The sequence below is a fragment of the Nylanderia fulva genome, unplaced genomic scaffold (genome assembly GCF_048542155.1).
Source record: "Nylanderia fulva isolate GAGA-0341 unplaced genomic scaffold, ASM4854215v1 Scaffold7, whole genome shotgun sequence".
Lineage (NCBI taxonomy): Eukaryota > Metazoa > Arthropoda > Insecta > Hymenoptera > Formicidae > Nylanderia > Nylanderia fulva.
This window is the reverse complement of record NW_028190807.1, coordinates 4,746,927-4,768,991: the sequence shown is the minus strand read 5'-3', so window position 1 is coordinate 4,768,991 and position 22,065 is coordinate 4,746,927. Positions and strand designations below refer to the sequence as shown.

Genomic DNA, 22,065 nt, shown 5'->3' with positions numbered 1-22,065 from the left:
GCGGTCCATTCTGGTTAGCGGAACTAATGTGAAGCGCATGAGAAAGGATGCAAATAACTTATTTACGATCTAATTCGTGGCTGTCGAGAGCAGTGCCAGCCAATTTTCATTTTAATCTTTCAATTATGTTTATAAGTTTGCATCGGTTCCCTAAAAACTCTTTGTTGTGATTTCAGAAGAAACGCGTCTAATAATATTAACAGTAATTTATTTAATAACTGGCATTTTTGTCTATCAAATTATCCTAAAATATTAAGATTTTTATATAATAATATTATATAACATTAGGAATTTTATATAAAATATTATATAAGATTATAATATAGAAAATATCAAATTTATTTAAAAGACTCGATATATGTATAAAAAAACAAGAAATTCGTGTTTTACTACGAATAATCGCCTATGGGACGAAATTGTGAGCCAAAGTTTTTGAGCCGGAAATAGCACTAAAAGTTTTATTTCATTTTCTCATTTCGTCCGTAACGTATCTGGTCCAATTTAAATTCCGAGTAAGACCAGCGCGGAAAGCCCGAAGGACCTAATATAATTCTGAATACAAGGGGCACCCGGTACGCTTGGGATCTAACTTGCATACATTTGCCAAATAGGCACGTTAATGTTAAGAATAGTATCTGCATGCCTTCTCGCAATAAAAAGATAAAATATATTTCACGTCAAATATATTGTATATATCTGCATATCATGAAGCATATTACGAACATATATGGTTTAAAGTAACATCGTATTTTATTCGTATTTCAAGTAATTAATTATAACAGGTCTGTTGGATAATAAAAATTTGTCTAAAAATATAATCATTTTATGTGTAAACTGTAATAATGCGGTAATGCATAACACAGTATAGCTCGAAGCAAAATGAAATTTTGTGTTCTGACTGATAATTCTCCAAAGTTATATATCGAATAGATCTGCAATGCAAATTATTATATTCGAGCTTGTTCGGACATTGTCAGTGAATTTCATGGCTACGTACAATTTTTAAAAAATTATATCTTTTCAATTCATATTATGCTTTTTTAATCGAACATGTGTATTAAAACCATAAGAGATTACATAAATAAAAACATCTCTCATCTTCATAAAATTTCCATTATTCAAATGAAACATAATTCTGGGAAAATCACATATAATATGTAATATAATTATGAAATTATAATTATATGTGTATAAAAATTAGAATAAAATGTCATTTTTTCAGTTTTTGAAAACTTTACAAATTTAAAATAGTTTGAATGAAGAAAAATGTCTTGCTATAATATGCTTCAATCGTGTGCATTCTATTTGTTGCACACTTACCAACGCGATCTATGTCTTCTTGCGTATAGTAGTGATGCATCGTGCTGCTGGGTCGGCTTGCGGTAGCAATTGAATCACACGGGCGACAGTTTATGGCTGTACGATGATCATCATGACCAATACAGCGGTCACTTTACTCTGCTATTACTCACTTCCATCTCAAACAGTCGTACAAGCCACCCATTCGCCACTTCCGGCACGGTATTGTATCTACAATTTCGGCCGCGCGCAGATTCACGTAGACGCGTGTACACACGCGCACACACATACGATCCTTTTCACGCAATTGTCCCGATGTTTCTTCGAAAATGGCGGAGAGTCCCACGTGAAACGAGGTCGATGTTCGTGAAAGAAAAGGAACGACAAATATGCAATCGTCCGAGTATGTGTGTTTGACGGAAAGTTCACTATATGTACGAAATCAAGCACGGCCGTTCACCTTTCGCACTTCGCGCCATGATTTAACGCCCTAATTATGCGATGCGCGTGATTATCCAGATTTTACGCCACAAACTTCGACACGGCTTTAGCCGGGATACTATTCATTAATTTCACAGTTTCTTTTATATCTCTACGATCACGAAAGAAAATATCTATCCGCATCGAAAGAATCACCGGATAGATTTCTTGCCTTGGGTGAAGAAAAATTTGAGAAACTCGAGATCTCTTATGCACGACCGATTATGGGTACTTGCCGATGTTTCTCTTATTCTGATTCGAGCTTATAATAGAGAGACGATTGGTCCAGGAGATAGCGCCGATGGCTCACCACGGCGAAACGTCGATGATGCGGCGATCTCTCCGGAAGAAACTGAGAGTGCGCCTTCACTCCCATGTATCTCACGCACTTTATCTTCTCCCGCGTCCGCTCGTTTGTTCCTTGCTTCTCTCTTTTTTTTTTTTTACCAATCCAATGAAATCAACAACAATGGGGACACGGGGTAAAACGGCAAGCTCGATAACATTGTGGTACAACGCTCTTCCGCAAGCCGATTCTGCGCAGAGTGTCGGTCGCATATTCGGAGAGGCCGACGGCAGCCACGCTACGCGGAGAGAATGTCGGCGATCGTGGCGCCATCCACGGCGGGAGGGGCGTCGGTGGTTGGCGCGGGGGTGGCACACCACCCCCGCGACATCCTACCATCTCCACCCTTGTCCCTTCGTCTTCCTCTCGCTCTAGCAACGTCGTTCCTTCCCCCGCAACCCTCCATCGACCTGCCGTCTTCCCTGCCGCCGTACCCGCGCCCTACCTACCCTCTGCAGCACCCACCATTCCTCCCTCATCGCTTGTCCTTCTCGCTCTCTCTCTCTCTATCGCGGCAGCCACCACCGGCTGCGGTATCGATTGGCCCAGTTGTCCCTCGTCAGAGCGCGGCGGTCGCTCCAACATCCGAACACGGCCCACCACCGCCTTCTTCACCTTCATAGCCATCTTCACCTGCCGCCTCCTCTTTCTCCCTCCTTCACCTTCGCGTTCACCTCTTTTTCGGCGCGCGGTGATACAAATTGCAAAAAGGTTTTCCGCGCTACTGTGTTGCAGCGGGTTAGTAAAGGGAGAATTTTTATGACTATCGCTTTCACCGTTGATCAGAATGGTTTTTTTTTTTTTTTTTTTTTTTTTTTTTTTTTTATATATATAAGAAAGGAGGAATAATTGCATTGGCGAAAGAAGGCTTACAGTATGATGTGGACGGTGAATGACGATAAATTGGATTAACGGCAAATCGATTGTTTGGATAGCGGGAGGGATGTTTTTATGACGTCGCGAGAACGCGTCTAGTATTGATTAACTTCGTGTGGATGATCCCCAAAACTGATAAGAAAAGAGGATTAAAAAGCTGTTTCTTCCCGTAATCCTGTTATCATTAGGGAGGAGCGGCAAAAATTTATGTGATCCAATATCCCGGAACTAAAATTATGTTATTATTTTGTAGCTTATATAAAAGCAGAAGAAAGGAAAATACACTTGTATATGAAATATTACTTGTACATTTATATTTTCATGTCTAAAGCTCTCAACTAACAAATAACTCCTTGTATTTTTTCATCGAATTAGCCAAAAAAGATATATAAGATATATAAAATGTGTAGCGGAATTGCGACCGCTCAAGTAAGTGAGATCTATATATATATATATATATATACAAGGATCATCTGCGGAACGCTATGAAGCGGGTGGTCGATTTATTTGTTTATCGAAAGAAAGGACCGACCAGCGACCGACGGACATCGGCGACCCTTTGATTTTTCAGTACACGAATGACGAGCTCAACGCTCGTCAAGCTCAGCCTAATCGAGTAAAGATCGCGTCCCGGTGTTAACCCGCGGCCCAAATAAAGAAGATATTATACTCGTGTTTTACGTTTACCTCGTACCTAAGTTTCCCTTCCTCCCGTAATTATCCCTTACAAATGCAAGAAATTCACTGTCGTAGAGATGAATTTGAAGCCGACCTGCTTTCTCGATATCGAGTGACCGGTAAGAAGGTAAATGTACCACGACGGAAATACGAGCGAACAGGGTAATGTTCGTGAGTAGAGCGTGGCGGAAAACAGGGGCGAGCATAAGCGACAAAGGAGCCGGGCATTATTATATGGCGGGGCTCTGAATGCATGACAATGCCAAGTGAGGCTTTCTCTCTTCGTGTCTGCACCCTCTTTGTCTCCCGATCGCACTCCCGGTTACTCCCGCGGGCGCCGCTCAAGCACCGCTGCGGGACCGTCGCTTCACAATGCTACGCTAACAAGGTCAGCAATTAATGAATCGTTGGCAATGCGTCGCCAGAAAAATACGCGCATCCAATGGCACCGGTGTATCATTAAGAAAATGGCGCGCCGTGTGTGCCAACGTTTCATGGATCGTCGCGCTTCCGTTGTGGATGTTCTGACATTAGCAATCAGCAGCCTTTGAAGGACTTTCCGAGACTGAATATGCGGATACAAAAATTGTGCGCACACAAAATAATCTATTTTGTTTATTTCAATATCTTTTTGAAAGAGAGATTACGTTGAATAATTTGTACACAAGATAATTAGCAGCTTATAGATGGTACAAATTCTAATTAAAATGTTGATTGCAGAAAAATAATTGGCCATAATATAATGCAGAATGTGTCTGAATCAACGGACATGAAATTGAAACAATCAGGGATCGCTTTTGCGATTCGCGGTACTTTTGCATCGGCAAAACGCGCGCGAACGGCATTGCGTCAGTAACTGAATATTCGCTTTAGAGCCTGTTCACGTTGCTGTTATTCGCTCCATAACAGATGTATGTTTCATGGAACGGTTTCACATTTTCGAGGTAACAATCCTCAAATAAAATTATCATTGTCGATTCGTTTATACTCCAATTTTATTTTGATCGTGAGTAAATAAAGTATGATTATTTCTCCGGAAATAAAAAAAACCCTTAAATATGAAAAATGACTTAATTTGGGAAAAAATACTGGGAAGTAAAAAAATTGTATTGCAGTTTACAATTGTTAAATACACGCACACGTACGCCCGCACATACACGATTAGTTTTATTTGAGATATAATGACATTGGACGGCGCGATTCGTTTTTCTTCTTTCACCTTCGCCGTGTCGGGAACTTAAAAGAAACGCTAAACGCGCGTTATTTCCCTCGGCGAGATAGAAAGCTAGTAATTAACTATCGAGAAAATCATAGAATTTTCCCTCCCAAGAGTGCCGCGTTCAAGAAAAGTATATACCTCAAGGGCTCTTACAACGCACTTTTATAGAACGTAATGGCGAACATCGGTGGGCGGTATAAGGTCGAGTTTTAACCTTCCCAATCTTCAGATTGCTTAGCTGCTTTTAGTCGAAGCACTTTTTAGCCAATCACGCAGTAGCGCTCCTCGCATTCACTGAGTTCCTCCGGTGTTTGTAGGAGATTTATTGAAAATTCCTTTTTATTTGTTATAACAAGTGTCGCAATTTTTAAAGCGAGCTGCATACAAATTTATATCAATATTTTAATTCATTATACAATTTTTCGTTATATTAAAAAAAATGCCAGTATTGTGACATTATTTTCAACGTTATCGATTGTGAGTAATTCGTTTCAGTCTTATAAAACAAATGCTGATTTTGTTACATTCAGCGGTATATTCTATAGTGCGGATGGGCGATTCTGAAGATGTTTGAATGATGAATCCAATATCACCCCGAGTTAGGTCGCGGCAGAAGCGAAATACACCCTCGGGACAGAAACCGTTTCCCTAAAACAGACCAATGAGCCGTTCCTGCTCCACATACATCAGGGACTTTGGGATCGCGGCATGTGTGCACGTAGCGGAGCAATGCATCATACGTTACAGATTGGTTTTACGTAAAAGAACGCCTATATAATAGTGTGGATGTTTGACGCCGAAGAGGGAAATGGTTGGAAAATAACGAAAGTAAAGCGCCAGCTATCCATTGTCTCGCGCATTGTGTCCATTTCGCGATTTTTTATCGCTTCGCAGTTTCACGCTTTCATGACCTAAAAATGTAAAGCTTAAAACGACCGACGTGGAAACTTGAAATTTCAGTTTACATTTTTTTTGAAAACGCTTGGCCTTGCGTCCTTTTAAAAATGTCGCTTTTCTTGTAAATTTTATATGACAAAAATATACAAAATATAAAAATATTTTGGACATTATTTATACATAGAATGAGAGAACGTTAGTACGACATTTTTAAATGTAATGTTAAATAAGTGACATGGCGAAAATAGTGAATGGCGTGTCGTCGCTTTGCCACAGCGATGTTTCTTCGTGCTATAATATTTGCAAAGATATGCGCCCTCGGGAAAGCGACCCCGTTGGCGGACGCTGAGAAGTACACAGTCACTAATTACAAGGGACACGAAATTACATAACTTTCACGAGGTTGTATATTCTAATTTGGCGGATCGTTAAAGGTTGGTTGGCTTATGCATATTCATCGGACATTTTTTAACGATCGTCCCACCTTCTAAATCCAAAAGAAGCTACTTCGTACATCGCACGCTCTAATGACCGTTTTGTAAATTAATGACGGATGCGCGGTGTCATTTCACGGTTGATAGCGGTGTATAATACGTCTACGCGCCGGCATCTGCAATTAACGCGCACGTTATTGTGGCACATCAATGTACGTAAATAAACGCGGTAATGGACATATGTTTCTTGTCATGACCTTCCCGTTGGAAGTTTGCAGTCGTACACGTCGTTTGTTATACGCGATTCAATAATGACAAATTATTCTTCTTCCTTATATTTTTCTCGATAAAATTTTTGAGGCAGAAAAAAATTTGATCTTATTATAATCTTATTGCATGCTTCGATAACACCATACAATTAGTTAAAGATCAAATGCTACATTTATATCAAAATATATTGCATTAATTTCATAAAAATAAAGAAAAAAATAAAAAATATAAATATATTTAAATCAGTTTTATAAAAAAAATATAAATAATAATTACATGTACATTATAGATTCAAAATTTTTATGCACTTTTTTGCATAAATGTAAAAGTTTTGCTTAATCTAATAAGACTTATAAAATTATTTTATTACTTTGTAAGATTCATAAAATTACTTTGCTTTATACTCGGATGTCTATAAAGAAATATATTAAGAATTAAAGATTGAAAGATATCAATGTATTCGATAAACATGACTACTATTTGCCAGTTAGTCAATCAATCAGTCAATAGCTTTAATTACACGGAAGATATTTATTACGTTATTGTGTCGACGTCGATCGACCTAAATAGCGTTTCAATCTGCAATTTTATGTGAATACCCTATTGAACAGCAATCGCGAGAAAATACTCGTGTTATAAAATCCGTGACAGGCAACCGGCCGGGGCCAAGGCTTTGCCGACAATCAAATCTTTCGACAATGGTCGCGCCAAAAGTGATAGGGCTGATTAAATCAACGAATCGAAACTTTAAGACGAGCCGTGGTCATTTAATTTTGTCGGGTCGGAAAGGTTTTCAGATGGACCCGGCAGCGTTTGTCGCAACGTCGACAGCTCTATCGATGAAAAGTTCTTTCCCAGAATAGATGGGAACGAGCGAAGGGGCTAAGAACGAGAGCGCATCCACCGAATCGCAAATGAGTTACGAGACTCGATTAAGCATCTTCTAGATGCATTATTAAGAGGCGCAACGGAAAAACAAAGCAGAGTTGCAGAGAGTAAGAGAGAGAGAGAGAGAGGAGGAAGAAAGAGGATAGGTGAGTTAGCTAGGAGCAACTAATGGGTTGTAACTAGTGTGTGCAGCGGATTATATCTTCTCGGTCAAGCCGGTACAAGCCACTATACGAGATAGAAACCTCGAGTGAGTGTATGGGTGCGAGGAAGATGAAGGAGAACGAGGAACGAGCTGTTAGACAGACCGAGAGAAACAGAAAGACAGAGAGAGCGAGAGAGAGGGAAGAGAAAACATAAATGGAGTATAAGAGAGAGAGAGAGAGAGAGAGAGAGAGAGAGAGAGAGAGAGGACGGGGAGAGAGGCTTAACTCGAGACTTTATGAATGCCCGACTGCAGCACAGGAGTTCAGGTAAGATAAGGGCTTTCTGCACCCTCTTCATCCCACCGCCTCAAGGGCTACCATGTCTGTGCCTCTCCCTTTGTCTCGTCGAAAACGCTACATCGCCACCAAATCCGGGTAACGGTTTCCCGGGCACGCAGCTACTCCCTCGTCTGCACTCACGTTCCGACCGCTTAACGCCAGATTTTGCAACTTCTGTCACGAGACAGAAACCTCATTAATATTCGAACGGCGATCTTTCATCGTACTGATGCCGCAACGACCTCGATATGCTACCAAGTTCCGGATATCATTGTAGCGAAAACGGCACTTCAAAATGCATAACACATGCTGTCGATTAATCGAAACCTTCTTTCTCGTTCAGAAAATGACTGCTTCGATCGATTGGTTCAACTTTGTAGCTTAGTGCTGCGAAGTCATAAAATTGAGACTCTGCTGAATCAGGAAACTGCTTAGTAAAATAGCAAAAATGTATCATATCTTCTACTTCTTATGCATATAAAAAATTGTATAAAAATATAGATTATATCTTTAATTACAAAATGAAAATAATGGCATAATTTTTTAAATAAATTATTTCAAGTATAAAATTTTCTCGCTTACAAATTATCAATAGAACGAAATCGCGACAACTATAATATATTTAATGCTTGAAGCCTTTTAAAAAATGCAGTATAATCGCACTAATGATTCAAACCAGCGGTCTAAACGATGAATTAAATAAAAGAGGACTGGCAAAATAGTTCATCGACCGTGCAATCCGTCTCATTTTGCACGAGAGTACCTATAACTTGGACGATAGGTTAGCTCGCGAAGGAAAAGTGCGCGCGAATGCCTCCGGAGGAAAGGCAGGATTTCAATTTCATGGCGAGCAAGGAGCCCATTGGAACCTTATTCCAGCGTATAAACATAAACGGCGCAAAACGATAAAAGTCGCTTGTGCCGCATACAGTACGCCACGAGCGTGAGGGAGGAACGGTCGAAAGCAGGTCGAAAAAGAGAAAAAGAGAGACAGAAAGAAAGAGGAAAAGAGAGATTGGAAGCCTGAGTGACTGAGCGGAGTAGAAAAGGGGAGCAACGTAGAAGAGTGCCAGCGACTTGGCAGGTGCGAGAAAAGAGTGCTTTGCGTTAGGAGTCGGAAAGAGGCAGGAGGATCTCTGGGAGAAGAGGAGGTGGGTATATACGCGAGCAAAATATATTTCCTGGCGGGACACGAATTACCGTGGAAACGAGAAAAATAATGAAACTCGTTCTGAAATCTGTTAAAGTGAATATTATTTAAATCCGTTGGTGTAACAGAGATATCGCGTGAACGATTACCTGCAAGCGGGAAACATATCCAAGGAAGTACCGACACCTCTAACTACACGGTGCATTCTTGTCATGAGTAACAGTGTTCTCAGCGTCCCTCGCGACACTGATGTCAGCGATAGTAGTATAGCTCGTGTAACTCTATGACATCGGTATTATACCCCTCCGATGTTCATATAGAGACTGCTATGTGAATATCACTACCACCACAGAGTCGAAGTTCAACCCGTTCGCTCCTGACTTCTAGCATCGCCGGCGGATAACCTCCGCTTCCAGTATTATTTCAGGTATATACGTACACGCGACATACACACACGTTAATATACCAGGATCGACCGCGTGTGCGTACCGTTGCCCACATATTCTGTCCTGTTTCCGCATGCCCGCTCCGCTTGCCTATCTACATCCATGTGACCGTACAATCGGCGGTCATAAAAAGCGATAGCGACCGACGGAATATCTGCAAAACACGTTCCCGGAGCTCCTGTACGCTTTTATTCGCGCACGCCGGCGCCGCCGGCGTTTGCCCGATGCGGTTATCTGCGTGACGCTCGTCCGATATCAGCCGTGTATAAATATGTCATTAGGAGAACCGATATCAGGCTTGTGTGTGTGTATATATATATATATATATATATATATATATATATATATATACATATATATATATATATATATATATGTATATATGTATATGTATCATTAAGAGAACTGGCGCGACAATTTATGAAAGCACGTATTTAACAATCGCGTTATTTGCGTTACGTGTGACGCTGCGCGGTAACCCTGATCCGATATCTATTTCCGAACGGACGAACGGAGCGATATCTTACCGCGCTCATGATCGGTTCACCGGTGGCCCGGATTACGTAAAATCGAATTTCTGTATATCGCCGCTTCGCGGAATAAGAGATGGGATTTACCGCTCGTCCGGAATATAGTATGTACGCTCTCCTCGGTTTTTGCCAGAAAACCGCAGATTTTATCGAGAGGAAAGAGAACATATCATCACGTAAAATCGCGGAACAAACGAGCTAACGAGAGCAGAGCTAATTTTTCTTGCTGCCATTTCTAGAAAATTATAAAATGTACTTTAAATATAAATTTAACGTATAAGACGGGCAACAAGAGCCAAATCGCGGATGACAATGCGTTATCCTAACGAAACTAAATAATTTTTCGTTAGAAATAAATACCGGTGCACAAAGCACCAAATTTTACTTGGACACGGCCAAGATTTTAAAAATATGAAATAATCTCATATTTTGAGATTTAATTTCAAATACCCCTTTAACCCCCCTAACGGAAAATAAATAAATGAATGCAAGAGAAAAATATAGATCCGAAAATCGCTGAATCGGGAATCGAACCCGAGACCTTTCGCTTGCCGGGTGACTGCTCTTCCAGCTGAGCTATTCAGATCCTTTCGATTCTATACTTTTCTCTAAATTTTCTCTAAATTATTTAGTTTCGTTAGGATAACTCATTGTCATCCGCGATTTGGCTCTTGTTGCCCGTCTTATACGTTAAATTTATATTTATATTACAGAGCCTTGTTAAAACTCTTATATTTGATACACGCTGGCTTAAAAAATGCGTTTGTTTACCAACATTAATATATATAACAGAGAAAAGTATAGAATCGAAAGGATCTGAATAGCTCAGCTGGAAGAGCAGTCGCCCGGCAAGCGAAAGGTCTCGGGTTCGATTCCCGATTCAGCGATTTTCGGATCTATATTTTTCTCTTGCATTCATTTATTTATTTTCCGTTAGGGGGGTTAAAGGGGTATTTGAAATTAAATCTCAAAATATGAGATTATTTCATATTTTTAAAATCTTGGCCGTGTCCAAGTAAAATTTGGTGCTTTGTGCACCGGTATTTATTTCTAACGAAAAATTATTTAGTTTCGTTAGGATAACGCATTGTCATCCGAGATTTGGCTCTTGTTGCCCGTCTTATACGTTAAATTTATATTTATATTACAGAGCCTTGTTAAAACTCTTATAAAAATGTACTTTGCACAAAAATTATTTATTCATGAATGCGCTCGTTAGTTTTGTATAAAAATATACTTTACATTTATCCAGTATTAGAAATGACCATGCGTGTTTGAACAGTAACTTCATTAATTTTGCGCGTTTCTGTCGCGTTAGGCAAATTTATTCGCGCGCGTTAGATTAATTATGGATGAGTAAAGACGCGCGAAATTACAAAAGATTTCGTGAGAATAACGATGGATGACAATTCCGCGCTCGACAAAAATACGTCGACACTCGTAACGATGGCTTCGGACATCGCTCGCGATATTATCTCTGGCACCCTCGGGAATTTCTTCTCGCCTCGACGGGTGCCTTTTATGCCCGTAATATCGGACGCGTGTTACGTGGTCCCGACGGCGTACAGAGATCGCCATTGGCCGATAACGATATTCTGTCAATGTAACGCGCGCATCGGGACGAGGGTTGTCGGTTGATCGTCATGTGTGCGCTACGAAGTAGAGAGACAAAGAGGGATATAGGGAGGGTAGGTCGAAATCTTGATTGCGTCACATCGTCGCCACGTCGAAACACCCGCTATACGACGTGACAGTTATGCACCGGAGATGCCCGATGCCCTGTCATTACGCGAGAATAAATCTTTCGATGGGGCTTTCCAGATGTTCGTCGAGATCGCGTCACGGATGGACGGCCGCGGTGTCGAGTATGAAACGCGACGCGATATCAGCCGCGGGAGGAAGCCTCGTTATCTAACGGACCGCTTTGCTCCGAATATCGGTTTGTTTGTGTTTATCCGCGTGCTCGATGTGTTGACGGTAATACGGGCGAAATGATCGGTTTGGCGAAGTTTGCATTACCTGGGTTTATCCCACATCCCGCTAGTGAACCGATTAGCCGCATCGTATTAGTAAATCGGCATGAGTATATGACTCGAGTGCAACCCCTTCGAGAATATGTATAGTTATAGTATATAGATGAAATATCGATAAAAAAAAGACTGATAAAAAAGACCCGCGAATGCAATTTTCCTAATTATAATAAATATATTCGTGTAATTTTACACATGTCTGTATAATTTGGTCGTAAAATATATTTAATATAAATATACATATTTTTCTATATGAATCTATTTTTCTTGTAAAATTTTTTTAATAAAAAATTTTTATTTCTCAAATCTAGTTTTTTTCTCATTTTTTGTAATATATGGTATATTTTTTACTGATTCCCTAAAGTGTAAAAGTATTTTTAAGAAGTGTCCGCAGTGTGAAATAACATTGCGACTTCGTCCTGCGATTGTGCGTAATACCTGTACCGATGCAAAAAAAATCAAGAATATATAGTGAGACGGTCCGGAAGCGCCAGTTACGGTCCGGGCAGGCAATTTAGGATAGTGTGGACACGTCCGCCATAACCGTACCGGATGTGTCTGGACATATGGTATGCGCACGATTAAGCTAGGGTGACCAGACTTTCCTCAGTCAATCCTGAGTAAGAGTTTTCTCATTTCCTAGTCCTTGCGTTATCGCTAGTATTCTCGCGAAAAGCCATAATATATAAATAACGCTAACAATAAATAAAATTGTCATAGCTTGTATTTTATGATAATTGTTGATTTGTGTATAAAGTATTTTTATAAATTAGTTTCAACTCCATAACTTCTGGAAATATTTATTTTTCGATTGTTATTTATTTGGCTATTTTATTTCGCGTTTCACGCTCTCTATTCAAATCTCAATTTTCAATGTCAATAATTCTCTTTTTATGTCAATTACTCGACACAATTTTTATTACAATATGTTTTTTAAATTTATTATAGAATGTAAAAATAAATATATTTATGAATAAATGAGTGAGAGAAATTTAAAGATTATTTGATACTTTTATTCAGACCGAATTGGTTCACTGGAGGAGAATAAACGCAAGTAAAATTACGTTCTTTTCAAACACTCATTGGAAACATGCGTTTCAAGACCTATTTTAAAACCGATTTTCTACTTCGTAACGCAAAATTCGACAAGTTGCAAGCGCATGCTTTCGAGTCAAATGCAGTCCGAGAAATCGCCGCCGCAGAGAAATTACATAACCGCTATTATTTTCTTTATTATTACAGTTTGCCGCTAAACGTTTGCTACGAGTAATTGTGTGTTATTATTACTCTTTAACAATGTCAAAAGAAACAGTTCCCTGTAACAACTGCAGTGTTTCTCATTCATTTGCCATATACAGAAAACGATGCACGAAACCAATTATGCGCACTGGAGTTTATTTGAAATACCATTCCTATCAGATATTTTGAACATGTATCCTGCGTGTTTACTTAAATATACACGTCGCTAATATACACAGATTTTTCCATTTAAAATCGTGATATTATTCACGCAAAACTATCTTAGAATCGCCGAAATTTATATCAGATGATAACTGCTTGAATAGTAGAGAATAGATCATAAATCAATACTACGATCGCGTAATCGTTAAATTAATTATTAATGTCACATAAATATTCAATTGTGTAAACTTAATTATCTCCAATTTTTTTTTCAAGTATCAACGCGATATAAATTTGTTTATTACACGATTGTGTTTATATAATTTGTTTATCGTAGGAAAATCGGGTTTTCGAAAAAATAATTCACTGAAAAAAGTCAATTACGCAGCGATTGCGAAATGTCTTTGTATAGTTTTAAACATCAAGAATTGTGACGAAGGAGAGTGAAGGGCGAAAACGAATTCCCGTTCTCTCACAACTGTTCTACAATTTCGCGCGAATGTCATCGTCGACTAAAGGAACGACCCAGGTGGAAGAAGTCATTCGCATGTTCATTAAAACGCAAACGAATTCCACGCGTCCTTCGTGCTGGCTAACTCGAACGTTTCGCCCTCGCGTCACTCTTTTCCTCCTCTCTCTCTCTCTCTCTCTCTCTCTCTCTTTCTTTTGCTTTCCTTCGTTACACCGTTGCAATGGTGAATTCCGTGTAAACGATTACATGCCACTCTCGTGGAAACAGCATCGGCGTCGCTTCTGTCACCTAGTCCTTCTCCGCCTACTGTAGACCGATGACGACGTTGTTCTTTGTACGGCAGTCGTTCGGTCTTGCGGACCACTGAAGTAGCGGGATCTTTTTTTTTCTCCCCCTCGACTATTCCTCGTTTGTCACACGCGCCGCACGATACCGCGATATAGCTTCGTTTCATTTGCAACCGCATCCATTAATACCGCTCGTTGGCGTGTGTAGCTCCTCGCCGTGCCGTGCAAGAAAATCGATGTCCATCGACTATGCCATCTCGATGTTTCCTTTTTTCTTTCCAATCCCCAGTGAAACCGAGCGGGTAAATTAGAATCTTGAATCAAACTCCCGATCGGCAGGAGGAAATATGTAGCTTTCCAACGGAAACGTATATTCTATATTTCTTTCAAGCAACCGCATTTGACCGCATGGTCAAATATATCATTTCTTTTGTATTGCAAATTTATATCGCGTTGATACTCGAAAAAATTTTGAGATAAATGAGTTTGCAGTCGAATAATTATTTTACATGGATTTATTTAACGATTACGCGATCGAAGTATCGATTTATGATCATCTATTCCTCTCTTCTTCACAATTCAAGCAGTTATTATTTGAGATAAATTTCGGCGATTCTGAGATTTTGGGTGAACAATTACACGCGGATAGAAATCCTTATCGCCATTTTTCGTCTGGTCGACACTAGCGGTGTTCAAATATACCGTTTTCCCCTTTCGCTGCGTGCACCTTCGCCTTCTTCGCCGCCATTTGTCACACCTATCGTACGTAGGCCGCGATAGCTTCGTTTCATTTGCAACTGCGTCCATTAATACTGGGCACGTTGTTTTCTGTCATCCCTCGTGCATACAAAAATCGATGCTCGCTGACCTCCCTCGTACAATATACGATGGGTTATACCTTAATGACGTAAAAACATATGTGCGGGATATATGTTCATCTGTTAATGACAGACTCCTTGACAAATTTCGAAGAACTTTGATGAGAAACTATCATTTGCCGCAACTTTTTAATTTTCAAAATTAAATATCTTGGCAATCAAAGTTTAAATTAAATTTCCGCTAAAGTAAAATTCAGTTCCAATTAACCGAAAGATAAGGTTAGTTTATATTTTCACTTTTGAGAAGCTTAATTCGTCAAAAAAAAACTTTTAGTTTTCTATATTAAACATATCTTCGCAGTTTGTGCTATCAACTTTTCGCTAAAAAGATTATCTTTCATTTTGCTCAAAAGAAAGTGGAAAAAATGCATATCTGATATAGAATTTGTATATATAAATATAAATCAAGTGAAAAGGTATGCACGAGGGTTACTCTAGTATTATTACGTCAGAGCGTTATCTCGATCTCCGCGGAGAAGTTGCGGCTAGAGTATAGCATCATTACGCAATACGATAATAAAATTTGAAGATTAATGATCATCTTTGGAAGATTGCAAGAAAAAAATACTTGATCATCTGCTGTCTACCGCATACTCCGCGGTAAGTAGCAAGTTACTATCTGATTATACAATCTCCTTAATGATAGAAGTGCTACAAGTTTGCGACTTCGTCGTCGTCTTATGATGCAGCTCGTTTAAAAATTCGTTCTCCAGTACATTAAGACTACCTACTAACTATTAACTTTTTTACTATTTCTCCTGTGATACTGTATGCAGTATGAATAAATGACTCCCTTTGCGCCGTCGAAAAAAATGTGTGCATTTTAGAAAAGAAAAAAAAAAGAAACGGAAGAACCAAAATTTTACACGGTTTCGTGGGAGGAATACGACGAACGGCACGAAACTCTTCTCTCTGACGAATTCTTCTCTCTCTCTCTCTCTCTCGCGATTCCCTTTTTCTTCTAATCCCTCTGTCTCTCTTTTGTGCCCCGTAGGATTTCACTAGAAAGAGATTACAGGCACGCGGAATCCGACGAATTCATGCCATCGTCGTGTCATACAATGCAGTTGGGTGCATTGTGAGATTGGCGCGTCATAATAGTGCCACCCAGTATTATTGTCGTTTTTTATACCCGTCGGTCGTCGTTTTATTGACTTCCGCCAATCGGAAATATGACTTATCGAGACGCGCGTTTTATGCGATGCATTGTAAGATATGAATTCACGTTAGTCGATTACCTTTTATATATAAAACGAGCTAAAATATTTCATATTATTGTAGAAGTGCAATCGATAAATTTGATCACTACGATATTTTCAATTTAATGCATCGGCCTAAATCGTATAGGAGTAAAACGATTATCTGGATTCGTTTATTGAAAATTTATCGAATTTATATTGCTATCACAAAGCTGTTTTAGCTGCACTCCATCTTTATAAATTAATGATATTAATTGTACTTTCCTACAAATGCAAAACGATCAAAAGTGTAATTGAATAAACGTTGCAAAATCGATCACTCATTCGCGTATAAGAATTAAACTATTTGAAAAGTTGTCTGTTAAAAATCGATTATCAATTATTGAAACCTTTAATTTCCTCGTATAAAATCGGAACTTGTGCGTGCGATTGCACGATAACGCGCAGATCGTTTGCAGCACTTTACAGTTTACAATTCACGCTCGAGCGCACGGCGCGATCGCAATTTTCATAAATAGATTACAATCATGCATTGATCCGTCATTAAGGCCCAATGAGTATTTAACATTTCAAAGTATCGAAATGTATTTACGTCGAGATTAATGCCAGCCATTGTTAATCCCGATGTAATTACCGATAATACGAATCCATTCATTTGTCACGTTACGCTTAGCGAGATAGCCATCATATAACATATATAACTGATATAACTGTATTCCCGAAATCTCGATCGTTAGATACAAGTATTAGATGACGAGGAGTGTAACGATCAATTATATTGCATGGTGCTGTAGACAACACGTATATCGGGAGACGATTTATTTATACATGTTTTACAAATAATTGGAGATTTTATACTTAATTCCTTTCGGTAATAGATTATACAGCTAACAATAAGAATGAAATAATGAAAAATGGGACGCTAATATTGATTTAACCATTAAATGCTTGCGTTCGTTCGCCGAACTTTTTATACAGCGCATGTCACGCATTAGGTATGCACGCGCAATTTCGTTTATTCTATTTTCGTAGCTCATCCATATATTCCGCTGCCGGGAGACTTGTCATGTCACGCAACGTTATTCGTCGATACCTTATCGAGCGGATCGATCCGCTCGGGGAATGGACGTGTCGTGCGAGCTGCATTATGTAGAACAGTCGGTGTCGTTTCGTTTCCCATCGCGGATTCGAGAAATTCCCGGCTGGTAACTATCGAGGCTGCACACGTCGATACGTAAACTCCGTCACCTCGTTGACTTTCTAAAAACTTCCGCGATAAGAAAAAAAAACGAGAAAAAGGGGAGGGGTGAGAGACAGAGAAAGAAAAAGAAAAAAAACGAAAAGGTGAGGGAGATCTCGGCGATGAAAGGCCGCCGTCAGCGAGTTTCCGGCGGGTTTCGAAAAGTCGGTCGTTGCCTCGCACGTAAAACCAGTCGGACAGTTCGCGAATGCAAGATATCTCTATATATGTATTAGATGTACATACATACATACATACATACACACGCGCGAACCGCACGGGTGCGGAAAGAGAAAGTAGGATGGGGTCGAGGGATGAAAATATGGGCGGTCATCCCCTAAACCAAAGTAACGACAGCCGACGGCGGCACCGTCCATACGTCTTCTCCTAAACCGGCCAATAAATCGAAGAAATCGATGGCTGATTGAATGGAGCGAAGTAGATTGCCGTACACTTTCTCCGTCTCTCCTCACCTATCTTTATCCTATCTGTTTTCCTCTCTCGTCGCTGGTGCGTTGCTCTTCCCGAACATCCTGCGCATTCAATTCGTAAATGCGTGTGAACTGTTTCCCCGATCCAAAGTGCTTAGACAGTTAAACGCCGTAGAAACTACGGGACCGATACTCTTCCGAGAGTAATACGACAATGTTATTAAGATTTAAAGAGGAGAAGAAAAAAATGCGAGGGCTTGTGTGCGGAAAAAATTCTCGCGATATCTCGCGAGAGCACTTTCTAGGTCACCGATCTCGCCGATAATTATCTTCGTCGACTGTTTTATACTTAATCGAATTGAATCTTTTTAAACCGTCACGTTATCGCGCGATGTCGGCAACGATTACGCGTGACGAAGCTGCTATAATTTGAGTAGTTAAATGCGATCATAAAATGGTCTCTCGAAAATGAAGCCGCGGAAGCAGATTGCTGCAAAATGTTGATGAATGCACTTCACCGATTTGCGTAAATGATTATATAAAAATTATGTGTATAATAAGAAATATATTTCTAGTTAAATAGGTACATTTTTTTTATCAATTATATTATAAAATAGAATTTCGTTGTTATCGTGCGTTATAAATTTATAATGAGCAAATTAATGTGACAAATTTCGACAGCATTCTCTATTAGAATTCTTTTTTAATTTAATTAAAATTGCACGACGTCGTAAATGGAATATAAAATCAAATTGCATTATTAATATTTATTGAAGTAATTGGTTTCGATCAAAGTTGCGGCGCGAGATCGGTGACCCGTTATTGTACGGTCATAGACCGGTAACGCCAAGTTATTAAGAGCACGCAATCGAGTTGATTTTAATTTACGCTGTACGATAATTGAATGTGATTATTAACATAAGACCGCGACGCACGCGCGACATATTCGTGAATCGTAAACGGGGGCGATTTCGGTCGTAAGTTCTGGGCGCTGTATAATAGTACGCTACACGCGATATGCGCTGCCGTCGCGCCTAAATAAAACAGGACGGGAGCACATAATGCGCGCGGAGCATGTCAATGTCAACGTCTCCCTCTGGAATCGAAATTAGGAAGGGAGCGTGGAATTTCAAGGGGTTATGCCGATCGGCTGGCTGATCGTTCTATTGTAGCACCATATCGCTATTGCAAAAGACGCGATGGGATAATTTCGTAGTATCCGACAAGGGTGAGCCTCCGTGCATAACTGTTTTGGATAATGCAATCTGGGGAGGGACTCACACACTGTGCGAACTGTAAAGTTTAAGAAGATAAGCAAGAGAATCGATAACGCGCGAGTTAAACAGGATTTCATGCGCGTCCATGCTCTTGTATGGAAGAGTCTTTTTGAACTTTCGTTTTAGCATAATTGATGGACTGTGAAACGCCACGTCGTAATTTATAATTCCTCACACGGATGTTCGTTAATGCGCGATTTTTCCGGCAACGCTGCGAATTTAATAGAGATTGTTTCAGATTCCACCTCTGGCTATGGATCAAAATTATATTTCTCTTCTCTACGGTAATTTGTGACGCATGCAAAATCGCGACGGAATATATACGCCGCGGAATATCAACATGTATGCCAAATTCGCAACACGAATTTAGTTCATCTTGTTCATCCGCGTTGACCGGCTCTATAGATCGAAATTCGGCGCTAAAAGATCGGCCGGCAGGTGTCAATAATCTATACATTGTACGATTCAGCCTGTCCGTTTTTCACCTGAATACTAATGAGCCATTTTCCACGGTTCGCTTTCAACGGACGAAGGGGGTGAAGCGGAATAGAGGAATATGTACCTGCCATTCACAGCCTGTCGGAAGAGCTACGACGATGGCAGCAGAACGAAGTGGTTTTATATATATATATATAGAACAAAAAGTCTTTTTTATATCCGTTGAAAGTTTTTCATTATATTGAGATTTACATTCAACGTTTATCTCGCTACTTTTCTCCGTTTCAATCACTTTATTTCATTACACATTCGACCATCACATACTCAAGCAATTTTCTTACATTTCAATCATCATTAATTTTGTCTATTACATAACCACAACGTTACAGCTGAATATAAATGTGACGGCGGTATTGTCGTATATATTCACGTCATTTGATATATGTACATACATACATATATGCGATATGTTTAATATTGTCTCTTGTCGTTAAGTAATGTAATAATACGTTAAATATATCTTGTCAACTTAAACGAACTGTTGCAAATGTACATATATACATTTGTATTTTGATTTGTAAAAAAATATATATAGGTATTATAAAAAATATACATGTATGCATGTGTATATAATTTAAGACATTTGGTAAAATTTGAGAAAAATATATGAGGCTTGACTTTTGAAAATTTAAATCTCTCTTTGTGACAATGATTATTTGTATAGTGCACTTGTGTTTATTCTCGAGAAATAAATACACAATGCAAATATTATCTGCTTCCTATTCTTCAAGCTTTCCATCGATATCCTTCCGATCTCAATGTAATATTTCTAAGTTGCAGAAATATATTGCAAAACGCGGTAGAAATCGGTATCCTATAAACCAGAGCGACTAAGTTGTCTAGAGAAGAACAGGGAGAAAGCGCGAGAGGAAATGTAAAGAAAGAGAGGCAAATAGAGATATCGAGTCCAGATCGAGCCAAAAAGTACGAGTTGGTTGATATTGAGAAGCAAATTGAATCTGAACGTTGTCGTAAAAGATGGATATCAGTCTGCACGTGCATCACCCTCCCCCAAATATTGTCTACCAATTCGTTACCAACTTTACTTCGGCCGTACGTTCGCTGTAGAGCTTTATCAATCTTTCCAGATGTCCGACGGGATTCACGTTGCGGAGAACTTCCGGATATTATTGCAAAGAAACTGCATCGCGAGAACGTGAGATCGATATGCCAAACAATATCGAAATAAAGCTTGAGTATTTTACTTTTGCAACTAAACATGAGAATATCAATCAGAAAAATAAATTAGTTGCATAAGAAAAAGAGAGAAATATATATGTAGATTTACTTTGCCAATGATTACTATAAATGATAAAGTATTTATTTTTTTTATTTAAATATCTCTCAATTTTTTTAACTATTAATTGCGGTAATATTTTACTCACAATTGACCTGATAAATGTGAAACATAATTGTAAGCCATATTAAATCGATAGTTAATTATTCAAAGTGAATGATGTCTAAAATAAAAAAATTTTTTAATCAAATTTAATTAACATAAAACCAAACATTTTTAGTGTGATCATAAAGAATTTTTAATGTTAATTTATAAAGTCAAAAAAGGATATAATATCATACACAATAAATGCATTTACATTTATAGATAAATTTGTAATATTGGGTAATATATACAGAAGAGATAATCGTGTGTATCTAACAATAATTACTCTGAAATTTATTGTACTCATACGTTTGAAAATAATTTTATCTATTTCACCATTTTTTATGTATCGCGCGACGTCGTGAGTGTAAATATTGTATTGACTTCATTAATTTTTCACATCATTAATTTTTGTAATATTATATTGACCATTGATTTTATTTTACACTATTATTTTATCCTAACAGCTATTTTAAGAATTGAATTTCATTTTTAATAATTATTTTATAAAAAAATTTCAAATAAGTGCTTTATACGCAATAAATAATAAAGTAATTTCGCTGAAATATTTATGTGTACATATATATTTTCTATTGGAATGTTACTTTTTTATTTAGCAAAATAACGCATGAATACGAGAAGAAAGCGATTGAATCAAATAGCGTTTTGTATGATTGCTTTCATAAAAATTTCAAGCATATGTATTTATTATATACGGCTTTGGATTGTTTCGGAGAGAACTGCATTTTCAACGCAACGCCAACATTTTCAGCGATACGACTTTTTAATGTCTATTTTCGCAAAGGTCTAAACTTGGCTGTTTTGTCCGTTACAGTCGTGATATGACTGTAACGTGTCCTGATTACGCGTAAACCGCGTTTGCCATGTACAGATTGCTCGTTTCGGCGATTATACATACGTGCACAACGCCAGGTAACTCTGCTCGCGGAATTTCCTAGCCAACATCTGCCTC

At 38.8% G+C, this 22,065-nt stretch overlaps 1 protein-coding gene across 8 annotated transcripts in view; it reads right to left on the bottom strand.

The window, feature by feature from the left end:
* The window catches only part of Ten-a (Teneurin-a transmembrane protein), a 472,969-nt gene that overhangs the window by 186,828 nt on the left and 264,076 nt on the right, over positions 1 to 22,065 (bottom strand). The window contains exon 1 of one of the 8 annotated variants that reach the window (XM_029314065.2): positions 1,321 to 2,331. The exons of the other annotated variants lie outside the window; for them this stretch is intronic. Coding sequence (XP_029169898.2) covers positions 1,321 to 1,360 — 40 coding nt within the window. The 5' untranslated portion in view covers positions 1,361 to 2,331. Of the gene's footprint in view, positions 1 to 1,320; positions 2,332 to 22,065 lie in introns of those variants that run through there. 8 annotated transcript variants of the gene reach the window in all.